The 11,358-nt window shown below is 36.3% G+C and overlaps 2 protein-coding genes across 2 annotated transcripts; both read left to right on the forward strand.

Moving 5' to 3' along the window:
• Positions 1-421: 421 nt before the first annotated feature.
• Positions 422-3,279, forward strand: LOC123973876 (apolipoprotein D-like). Its single transcript, XM_046054234.1, has 5 exons — positions 422-512; positions 777-911; positions 2,078-2,199; positions 2,319-2,404; positions 2,528-3,279. The coding sequence occupies exons 2-5, from the start codon at positions 795-797 to the stop codon at positions 2,761-2,763; spliced, it is 561 nt and encodes a 186-aa protein (XP_045910190.1). The 5' UTR covers positions 422-512; positions 777-794; the 3' UTR covers positions 2,764-3,279.
• Positions 3,280-3,891: 612 nt separating this feature from the next.
• On the forward strand, positions 3,892-10,726 carry LOC123978332 (COP9 signalosome complex subunit 9-like). Its single transcript, XM_046061585.1, has 3 exons — positions 3,892-4,082; positions 5,046-5,118; positions 10,172-10,726. Exons 1-3 carry the CDS (start codon positions 3,987-3,989, stop codon positions 10,207-10,209), a joined length of 207 nt encoding a protein of 68 aa, XP_045917541.1. The 5' UTR covers positions 3,892-3,986; the 3' UTR covers positions 10,210-10,726.
• The last annotated feature ends 632 nt before the right edge of the window (positions 10,727-11,358 follow it).

Here is an 11,358-nt window from a genome sequence, read left to right on the forward strand (position 1 = left end):
TCCTCTGAGGATCATGAACATCTGTACAAAATGTCCTGGCGAACTATCCAATGGTATTTGAGATACAGTATTTCAGTCTGGTCCAAAATGGTTACAAACTTGCATTGCTATCTCTAGAGCCGCATTGCTAACGTGGCTAAAAAGGTTAAAGCCTGAACTGTCAAATGTGAAAGTAAGCTACTGTGATGTGAACGAGATATAATATTATTGGACTAATTAATATTTTTAAATAAATCCTCAGAAATAAAAAACGTATAAATAACACAATCCATCTCCTCTAAGGCAGAGAGAACATCCGGATTGTTTTATAACATTTCTACTGGTATGTCCCCCATGACTCCACTTTGCTAATTGTTCACTTCATGTCTGAAATAAAGCTGGCTCTACACAAAGACAGCCATTGATGACACAGAGCCGCAGTGCTGCAAAATCTCCCAGAGAGCAACGTCTCCAATTCATTTACCAGTTTGTCTGAGGGAGAGAACATATATCTAAACCAACAGGTCACAGAGGTAGGAAAAGATATTTAGTATGTAAATGATAAAATGGTTCACTCACTAATTAATTTTATAAGTTTTTTGTGAGGATAAATGCTGTTCATTAGCCTATATTGAGTATTTTCTTGTGTAAAAACATCTGTCTTGTAATTTAAATTTAAAATAACTTTTTTGCTTTTCATCAGTTACCTTTGCTTATAGCTTATTTGTTATGTCAGATTTCTCTTATTTGTTTCCATAGTGGCTCATTTGAATGTTTTGGTTGACAAACTACTGCAGGTAACAAGGGCCTCGACCATGAAGTTATCTTTTGTTCTGGTTTTTGCATTCATCCTCCCGCTCATCAGGGCTCAGGTGCCCCATTGGGGACCATGTCCAGAACCAGACGTTCAACCGGCCTTCAACCTTAAACAGGTACCAGGAAAGTTAGTTTGCACAGAATATATTGAATAAATAGAGAGTCCAGAGTCCAGCACTGTCTCATGATGGTGTGTGGATGACAAAATGGTGCCCTCTCTACTTTCTGTACCATTTCAAAAGGAAAAATTTAGACAATGTTTTTTCATGTTAACCTCTGCTTTGAATGTCTTGCTGCCAGTAAGATCACAAGATTACACGTTTTTATTGGAAATTATTTAATTAGATTTTTTTTTTTACAAAATGTGTAAAAAATGTAAAGTATATAGTTTCATATTTTATTTCATTTTATGCCAAAGCAAGTAGCCTCTAATAATTATACTTTAGCATAGATGACAACTTCACATATTATCATGTTACCATCGTTTAATGATGATCTGAGAGTAAGTTAAAGGATTTAGCATTTACAAGCATTATATAAACATTTAAGAACTGGCTTATAACACATTATAATGTAGTAGTAAGCAGCTATCAGCATTTATTAATGTATCTATTAAGTTTGTGGGCACCCATAAGTGGAGGTTGGTGTATAAACAGATAAGTTAACATAGTAAAATGTAGTTGTATAATTTAAATGATGTCTTCATAAGATAAGTTAATAGTTCATTGTACATTAATAAACACATAACATGTCCTTATATCTGTTTACTCCTACATTAAAGTGTGTTACAAAACATTTACTAAATGTTTATATACTATTTATAAATGTCAAATGGGGTGTAAACATTCCTGATGCATTAATGTCTAAGCAGCATTTCACTGTTGAAGTTAGTCAAAGTGGAATTAGTTTTAAGTACTATACTGATTGGTAGTTTAGTTCATAACAAACAAACATGCAAAGTAACTAGTAAATAAAGCTTTTAAATAAAGTGGTGCAGGGCTTGTTTTGCAGTGGAGCAGAACAAGTACATTATTTCCCTCTGAAATGTTTTGGAGCCTAAGTGTAAAGTGGCATAAAATGGAATTACTCAAGTAAAGTACAGTACTTAAATGAGTACTTAAATGAGGAAATGTTACTTTCCACCAGTGGTAAAGAATATGTTTGATAGGACACCCACTGTACATTTTACTGAAGCCACTTAATGCATGTAAATTTATTCATACTTTCTCCTGACAGTGTTCTGAATTGTCTTTGAACTCATGTGTGTTTTTTGCCTTCACAGTTCATGGGGAGATGGTTTGAAATTGGCAAACTGCCGGCCCAGTTTGAGAAGGGACGCTGCATCGAAACCAATTTCACTTTGACGACAGACAACTCCATTCGAGTGGTCAGCTCTGAAATACTGTGAGTCCTATCTGCATTTTCTTTCAAATTCTTTTCAAATGTGCAGTCAGGAGATAATATTTGCATGTTTTATATTTCCATGAAATAAACATGAAATGTGATTGTCTGGAATGAAACAGAAAAGGAGAGCTGAGGAAAATCGAAGGGACTGGAGTCATAGAGGATCTGAAGAATCCGGCCAAGCTGGGAATAAGTTATTCCTACGGTGAGTGAGACATTTGATACACAATAACTGCCACATTAGACAGAGTTCTCCTTGTATCACATCAGGAGAAAACATTGTAGGTGATCTGCTTTTGATCTTGTTCTGTGCTCCTGAACACCACAGTCCTGCCCTACTCCCCATATTGGATACTGTCCACTGACTACGTGAACTCAGCCCTGGTGTATTCCTGCACGGATGTCCTGAGGCTCTTCCACGTTGACTTTGCCTGGATCCTGGGCCGAACACGAACCTTGCCGGACTCCACCATCGAGAAAGCCAGGGAGATCTTCGCCAACAACAACATCGATGTGAGCAGGATGATTGCCAGCAAACAGCAAGGGTGTGACAAAACTCTCTGAGCAGCAATGGAAATGCAACACAAGATGGCGCTGTAGTTGATGGGAGGGAAAAGGTGTTTTATCATCTGTTTCCGAGAAATATGGTGATTGTGGCCAAGAGGGTAGACTAATCTTAGCTTGTTTATATGTATCAGACAATAAAAATGTTTATAGCACAAAATAACTGTATGCTTATACTGTGCATTACATTAAGTAGGGGGTGTGTGAGGGTGTTTTGAGTATAGCAGAAATGTTCTGCAAAGTTTTAGCCATTTAAGCTGTTCATTTATAGTATAAAACAATAGAATCATATTGGAAGATATTAATAAATTTGATGTTTATAACAAACTGGAAACATAAAGCATCTAATTAAGAGTCAGTGAAACTTATTTCATACAATCTTCATTGATTCTGTCGCTGCACCTTTTTCATGGAAACATACTGTATCAACATCAGTGTGTAGCTCAGGATTTCTATAGACCCCGGGATGCACACTTATATAAAGTCAAAAATAAAAAAGTATTCTTTCTTCTTTAACTTCTCCTGTAAAACGATCCAGTTTACTATTTAATGTATTAAAATATGTTGCTATCAATCTTTTTATTTTATACATTATTTATATAGTGTTTTTTTAAGTGATGTAATGTTAATCTTTTGAACCATGATTTTTCCTTCAGTTTTACCCATAAGTAGCTTTAGAGTCAAAGCTTTGGAGTCAGTTTGCCTTTAAGGTTGTCATATACAAAACATATGGTAGGCTATACTAAACTGCAAGCCATATATAGTCGTAGTGTATGGGACATGTCATAATTATGTAGGAAAGAAAGATCTTGTGGTGCAAAGTGCATACATTTTAACTTCCCAACAATGTAGGCCTATTTTTTTTTCTTTTGGTAGCATTTTCCAACAGCTCAAATCCCCTTTGGAAAAACAAAACAATGAAAATACTTAATAAGTATCCTATGTTAATAATTAATGTTTACATGTAAACAAACCGGTTGCCTCGGTAAACAATGATTACTTCTGGACTACGTAAATATGAACACGTTTGTACATTATATTATTGATGACACAGTTTTATTAGTGAAAGCCTGACTTACCTCAAACGTGCTGCGGAACCTTTGTGTCTTGACTTGACTTTCTCGTCGGATTTATTTTCACTCGGCACTTCAGTCTCTTGGCTGTCTCTCTAGCTAAGAATTTGATGATAATCTGACGATAATACCTCGTGGGTTGGTTCATCCATGCCACTAAAGGATCTGTCAAACTCGGCCGCCATGAAACCAGCAGTGGATGAGATGTTTCCGGAGGGCGCGGGGCCGTACGTTGATCTGGATGAGGTCTGTTAGCTAAGTAGCTAGCTAACGCTTTAGCCTACGCAACAATCAGCCTTTAAATTAAATTTCCTCTTCTTTTTTTTTTTTCTAGGTTTTTACCTTCATAAATAACTTCAACTGCTGAATAAGAGCTAATTCTTCAAACGCTAACGTATGCTACCTTTACTCAAATACTGTACCGAAGTAGTACTTTTTACTGCATTACATATTAATGTTTTTGATTGATTCAGTTATTAGCTACGTTGCAGATTTAGATTAATACAAAATATAAATCAAAAATTAGCCTATAGGTTAAGCAGTATATAAAACAATATAAAATTAGCTTGAAGTTTACCAGCTGCAACATTAAACATTAAACATAATGCTTCAATAATAATTATAATCTAGAAATTTAACATTATTCTGAGATGAGTTTTCTTACCTCAGAAAGAGTTTGAATGCAGGACTTTTATTTGTAAAACTTTTACACTGTGGTATTACTATTTATATTTAAGTAAAAGACTTGACTGTTTTTACCTCCACTGTTTATTAATAAGTTATCCTAAGTAAGACACATCACAGTGTAAAGTAAGCAGATATTTTGTAGTATATCCCCGACCTAACAACTTCACTTTACCAAGTGCAAAATTAACAATTCTTAAGTAATTAGGAAGAGCCTAACAAAATGGATGATAAACTGAACAAAGTTCAACAAAAGGCAGACTTTTTGGATAAACAAGCTGTATGCTGTTTGGGATGAAAACAGGGAGATTAACAGCAAAATTAAAAAGTGGTGATTCAAAAATAAGATTTCTCATTTTGTAGTTTGTAGACCATCATAAAGGAGTACAAAAGAAACTGTCTGCAGATTTATGTTTGACCACAACTAAACTATAATGACTTATTGATCTAAACTTGGTCATAGGCTGGTTTTGTCTTTAGTGGCTTAAATTTGTGCCTCTGAGCTGCATGTTTGTTGTCTGGCAGGCTGGGGGAAGCACAGGACTGCTGATGGACCTGGCTGCCAATGAAAAGGCAGTTCATTCTGACTTCTTTAATGGTAACGATTTATTTATATACATATACAATTTGCCATGCCTTACCTTTGCACCGGACAAGCTGTCATTCTCAACACCAAAACCAAACAGTCTACTTGAACCCCTAATAAAATGTTGAGGAAATACTGATTTTATTGTTATTGTTAGTCCATAGTATCTGCAGATATTGTATATACCACTGGCCTTATCTATACAGTAATCTATTTCAAAGAAAATATACCCCTTTTTAATAGGGCTAGGGCTGTGTATATACTTTATATTTGTCAGGCTATATGTGACGACCCCTCCGCTCCACTCAGTGTTCCTGTGAGTATGAATTATACATATACATATGTTCTTTGATTAAATTAAAAAAAGACACATACATTTGTAAAAATCTGATGTACTGTAGTGTAAAGCTAATTTAAGCTAAGATTCAGTTACCTTTTATATCAGATTTGACATAATTTTATTTATTTAATTGTATGTGATGGTGGTCACAAAATAAAAGCAAACCATATTTAAGTCAGCTATTTAAAGTGAGCATCAGGTAATTTATTTCAGAGGCATTTTTATTATATATTTTAAAATTCTCTTTACATCAAGACAGCAGTCACTAAATCAAATGCTCTGACACGCACGCACACACACACACACACAAATTGTCCGGCATAAGTGGCTATTGCAGGACTGTAATAAGCTTGGCTGATTATTTTATTCCGTCTGAAATTTTCACTTGGAGCTGGTTTCTCTAACATTGCCTACCCCAGCTTTAAAATATTGTGAGCCAAATGTTCTATCACACCAATAGTACTAAACAATGGGTAGTGATACACAGCAGGGCAATATTTGGGGCAGACCCCAAAGACAAATGATTGATTGAAACACTGCAGACTGGGAGCTTATCCTGCATTTCATCAATGCTTCATGTGTCTGGAGATGAAGAAGCTTATCACTCCAGTTATTGCCTTCATCTGGGAGGAGTTAGGGTTGGTACTTGCCTCGTTTTTACTGCTTTGTTACTATCAGTGCTCTATTCTTCTATTTGGATGCCATACAGTCTAATAAGTAGCAAGGTCGGTGGTACCACTGCTCATTTTATACCACCATTGAATATATAATTTGAATTTCTCTGTTGAGTTGTCCTTTTTCTGCTAAATTAATTCTTCCAAACTTTGGACTTCAGACTGCTCAGCAGATTTTATACAATGGGATCTTTTTCATGGAGACATTTTCATTTGGCTGGAAAAATGTTTTCAGGAAATGGATGTCTTGTAGTAGGTATTTGTTTGGAGGGACTCAGCAGGAGAGGGTCGTGTCACACACAAACCCCCCACATATAAACAAAAGACCACAGAGACCAGAATTTAAATCTGATCTGTGGACTTGACACAGTGTGCAGTCGCTGACGTTTGTATTGATTTTCTGAAAGGTGTTGATTCACCCTTTCGCCTCTCGACAGAGCCTTAAAACACCTTTTGGTTGTAATGATGCTAGTACAGGATTTCACCAATATGTGTACCGATGCAAATTATTTTTCTACACAGGTAATCTGGAGTAAACTGAGGAGGAGTCAGTCATCTTCAAGTAGGAAATTGTCAGTCAGAGCAGATTCACTCTATTAGCACATAATGTTGTTTCACCTCTGCGCGTCAGAGTACTGCTGGTTCCACAGCAGGGAATCTCTTTACTGGCCCCAAAACATTCCTTGTACCCCCACCCCCCTTTTACACACTGTGTTTTATAATGTAGTGTGAACCCTGTCCCGAGGCGCTGCTACATCAAACGGCAGTGACTTCTCGCCATATGCGACACAGATTCCACGCAGGCTTCTCAGCAGGAGCTCTTGGGATGTGCTTTGTATGAGGCTCATTTAGGGTGGCAGGCTTTATTCCCTTCTGATTGAGATGTGTACCACTTAACTGTCTCTCGGCGAAATTGAACGCAGCTTCCAATCCCCCTGGCCTACATTTTTAAAGGGATTTTTAATGCTCATTCATTTAAACACTGGCTCACTTCATTCACAGTCACAAAAGTAAAGCTGCTTGTGCTAATTTGTGTTGTTTCACACTGCTTAGAAATATTCAGGCTACAGCAGATCTGTGGGAAAAATAACTTTAGTGTTTTGTGATTGTTTCAAGAGGGTCCAACTGCAGACCTCCACTGTCAGGCCACTTCCGCTACAGACCTCCTCTTTCAGGCCACCTCCACTGTCAGGCCGGTCAGGAAAGGAAATACACGCAAAAACTACAAATATTATAAAGTTTAATCACGTAGACATAGGGGGAGGGTTTTTGTCGTTGATTTATATTTAATTATTTACATATTATAACATTGTAACGGGAAACTAGCAGCTAATTCCTAAAATTTATTTGATCCTATTCTACTTAGCTCTTAACATTGAAGCCTAACGTTACCTTTGTAGAATGACAAATAACCTAACTTACACGCGTGTACATTCTGTAATTTGTGTGATTTAGATGTACAATATGGAGTGGAGGTCTGTAGTTGGATCCCTCTCGATTGTTTAGGTGTAGTCCTCATGCTGTTTACAAAACTTTTACTCACCATGCTGACACAAAACTGAACTGTTACTGCAAGTCAAACACAAATTCATCTCTTTGGAAATGTTTGTTTGGTTTAAATTACAGCATAAACAATACCACCTCACGTTCATAATCACTTTCAATTTGCCTGCATGGTGTTTTAAATTTGAATTATTGTAAAGTTAAAATTGAGTAAAATAATCTATTTTTGCTGCTCTAGTTTATTCACAGTTAAGTTAACCAAGGCAAGTTGAAATCTGAAGGTTTTAGAGGTTATATGGGTTGTCAGTGTACAGAAACACCAGACTGGACATTTAATAACTCATACATTATTGGCCAAAGGTATGTGGATGCCACCAACCATATACAGGTGTGGTGCTGTGGCTCCTTAGTTCTATTTAGGGAAGTCGAAATGCCATAGTGCATACAGTGATAGTTTCTTCCAACTTTGTGGCAACAGTTTGTTTCATCATGCACAAAGCAGGTACATAAAAATATATCGTTTTCTGAGTTCAGTGTGGAACAACATGACTGACCTGCACGTCTAGAGGCCTGACCTCATCCCCACCCAACACCTTTGAGATGACTTAAAGCAGGGATATTGGTACCAGCGGATATGTCTGCTGATTAGTTACAAGAAATTATAGTACAGTCTTTGAGGCACTGTCAAGTTTATTTTTCCAATGTAAAATGTCCCACTTGATACATATCTTGTGGTCTTTAAAGCATGAATTTAAGGGCTCCTTATTAAAATGTTTGTGTATGTTATTTGTTGATAAATATTGCCAACATATCAAAATTTTAGATGTTGATATTGGTGTCTGCCTCAAAAATCCCGTATCAGTTGAGCTAATGCTGTTAAAGCAGGATATTAATGCCAAGGGTTTGGGCGTCTGCATATTGTCGGCCATATGACAGAATGGAACATGACAGAAGCATCACCCAAGCATACCTGTCTTTCATTTTAGATAATGTGTTTTGTTTTTTGGGGAAGGCTTTAATTAGAGCCAAATGTTGTTTTTCTGTCATGTGCTGTCTGATTTCTATGTTCTGTGTGTTTGATGACACCTTTTAAAACCGCAGTCTGTGACTGTCTGGATAACAAACTCAGGTGCAAATTCTTGTGTGAAGTCTGCACACAATGTACTGTATGTAGACTGCAAACAGTACAAAAGTAAGCAAGCTTTATTTATACACTACAATAGAACACTATGTAAAGTTTACATAAAAGCATAGGGCAATCACTCAAAATTTCTTTTTACATTTTTCTTATTAAATCTCAGGAAAAGTCAGGGTCTGGACGTTTTGTGTGGGTCGGTCATTGCATGTGAATACCTGCCTGGTAGCACCCTTATTCCTTTATTTATTTTGTTCACTTTTTCAAGTTTTTATTAGCACTGTAATGATTCGCTGATTAATTGATTAATACTCTAGTTCCAACTTCTCAATTGTGATGGATTGCTGCCCTTTTGTCTAATGTGATTGTGATTTTCAGATCAAAAAATGTATCGGGGGGGGAAAATGAAAAATAATATTCCGTTGCAGTCTTTGTTCTTATTTTACTAGGTAAACAATAAGGCTGCAACTGATGATTATTATTTCATCAAAAATTATTCTGCTGAATATTTTCTCAATTAATTTTCGTGCCTAAAGGTTTATTACATTTATTTGTCAGGGACTATGTACAAAAATCTCACACAAGGAGAATAAACGTTTTGTACCAGATTTAGCTACTAGTGACAGTGGATTTCTGTCTGCTGTCCCTGGGCAGGTAATTGTATTCATTGTTAAAAATACAAGTTCAAAATGACAATACATACTAAATCCGTAGCTCCAAACACACATACAGAACCCAAGGTTAGCCCAAGGTGATGTATTAAAATGTCTTGTATTATTTGACCAACAGTCCAAAAACCGCATATACTTAATTTACTATCATATGTGCAAAAGGAAAACATCAAATTCTTCCTTTTGTGAAGCTGTAAATAACAAACTGTTGGCATTTTTGCTTCAGAAATGACTAAAATGATGAATCCATTATCGGAATAGTAGCAGATAAATTTTCTGTCTATCACAAAGAATATAAAAAGTGCTATTTCTAAAAAGGCAAAGTCAATGAAAACAGTTGAAGTCGCAGCAAAACAAAGTAAAAACATACACATGGCCCTTCATGTGGCTATATAGGAGAAGCAATTCCTACATTCACTAAAAAATGCAAGCTTATTTTCCTTTAAGCTGGATCTTAGTGAGTGTTAAATGAAGATTACCTGCAGTAACAGAGGATGTGGCACATATTCCCATGCCTGTTCATACAGTTCTCTTGCTGACCTCTGACCTCACAAACTATCAGACCCACAGGAAGGGCACTCCGCAAGCACTCCCAGATCCTTTTATCACCTGCGCCCCTCCACCCAGCACGATGCTTTATGAGAAAATGCCTTGCTTGCAGAAACACTTGAAATATGGCCAGTGTTTCGTTTTCCAGCTGTTATGTAACTTTAATATAATAATTGTATTTTTCCTTCAACAGATTTTGAGGATCTGTTTGATGATGATGACATCCACTGACTGAGATGATGGACGATATTCACACCGCCCTTTTTTCTTCTCCTCAACATTTTTTTTTGTGTGGAGAGCAAACCAACCATTTACTGTCTAATGACATACAATTTACTTTCATAGTTGTCCTAGGTTTAGGCTTTTTTAAAACATCCTTAAAAAGTCATCCCCAGCTCCAGATGTTGTGAAATTCTTAAGATCCCAAGGATTCCTTCATATATGGTATGTTAAAATTATGAGCTTGTATTGTGCTCATGTCTTTGACTGCTTCGAAAACGGATTGCAGGTTTCAGTGTGCTGGAGAACACCTGTTAGGAGCGTAATTATACTTATGGTGGGCAGAGGCTCCATATGCAGTCTCCCTTAAACATGCTGCAAATGGAAAAGTTTTATATCGGCAGTGCATCATGTTACATCATGAATTTGTACTTATGTGTACAGAAGTTATGCTACAGTTGTATTTTGGTGATGGATTCTATATGTGACAAAAATCAATAAATAGTATATTTTATGTATGAGGCAGGAATTATGTGTGACTCTGAGAAGATTTTTTCATTCACTAATATTTGTCTTTCATAGAAGCCAGGTAGACAGTCAAACGCAGCATTTTACAGAATTTAGAAACGTTTTACAGGATTTTAAAGACTGAAATTGAGAACATGGCTGACATGTTTCTATATTTTCAATATACCTTGCACTTAATACTTTCATACCAAATTGATTTGCCCAGGTTTATCCAGGTTTCTGATTAGTCTTTGTTGGTACAGAATGGCATGGTGATAAATCAATACATAATTGTGCACAAAGGATCAGAAACCAGGATACTGTTAAAATTATGTATACAAGGATATGAATAACCAGATTTCTCATGTTCTATGTACAGAAACATCTGTGGAATAAAACCAGGATAATAATGTGCATGTGAGAACACTCACAGTTTGATATTAAAACTAACACAATGAGACATAAATGTTTTCTGATGCATTACAGTGGAACACATTTCATTGTATTGAACATCAGTTTCATTCATTTCTGTGTGTTGATAAAACCCTCTCACCGCTCTTCCAGAATTTTTGATCATATCACATGATCTTCATCAGCAAATGTAGTTGGAATTGTAGATTGAATTTCTGTTTTACCGAGCACTCAAAGAACCGC

Source organism: Micropterus dolomieu, linkage group LG01, assembly GCF_021292245.1.
Source record: "Micropterus dolomieu isolate WLL.071019.BEF.003 ecotype Adirondacks linkage group LG01, ASM2129224v1, whole genome shotgun sequence".
NCBI lineage: Eukaryota > Metazoa > Chordata > Actinopteri > Centrarchiformes > Centrarchidae > Micropterus > Micropterus dolomieu.

Excerpts from the sequence above, each read along its gene's own strand:
- LOC123973876 (XM_046054234.1), top strand. The coding sequence starts at position 795 with ATGAAGTTATCTTTTGTTCTGGTTTTTGCATTCATCCTCCCGCTCATC. Across the intron at positions 912-2,077 it reads CGGCCTTCAACCTTAAACAG|TTCATGGGGAGATGGTTTGA; the intron begins GTACCAGGAAAG and ends TTGCCTTCACAG. Across the intron at positions 2,405-2,527 it reads GGGAATAAGTTATTCCTACG|TCCTGCCCTACTCCCCATAT; the intron begins GTGAGTGAGACA and ends TGAACACCACAG.
- LOC123978332 (XM_046061585.1), top strand. The coding sequence starts at position 3,987 with ATGCCACTAAAGGATCTGTCAAACTCGGCCGCCATGAAACCAGCAGTG. Across the intron at positions 4,083-5,045 it reads CGTACGTTGATCTGGATGAG|GCTGGGGGAAGCACAGGACT; the intron begins GTCTGTTAGCTA and ends GTTGTCTGGCAG. Across the intron at positions 5,119-10,171 it reads TCATTCTGACTTCTTTAATG|ATTTTGAGGATCTGTTTGAT; the intron begins GTAACGATTTAT and ends TTCCTTCAACAG.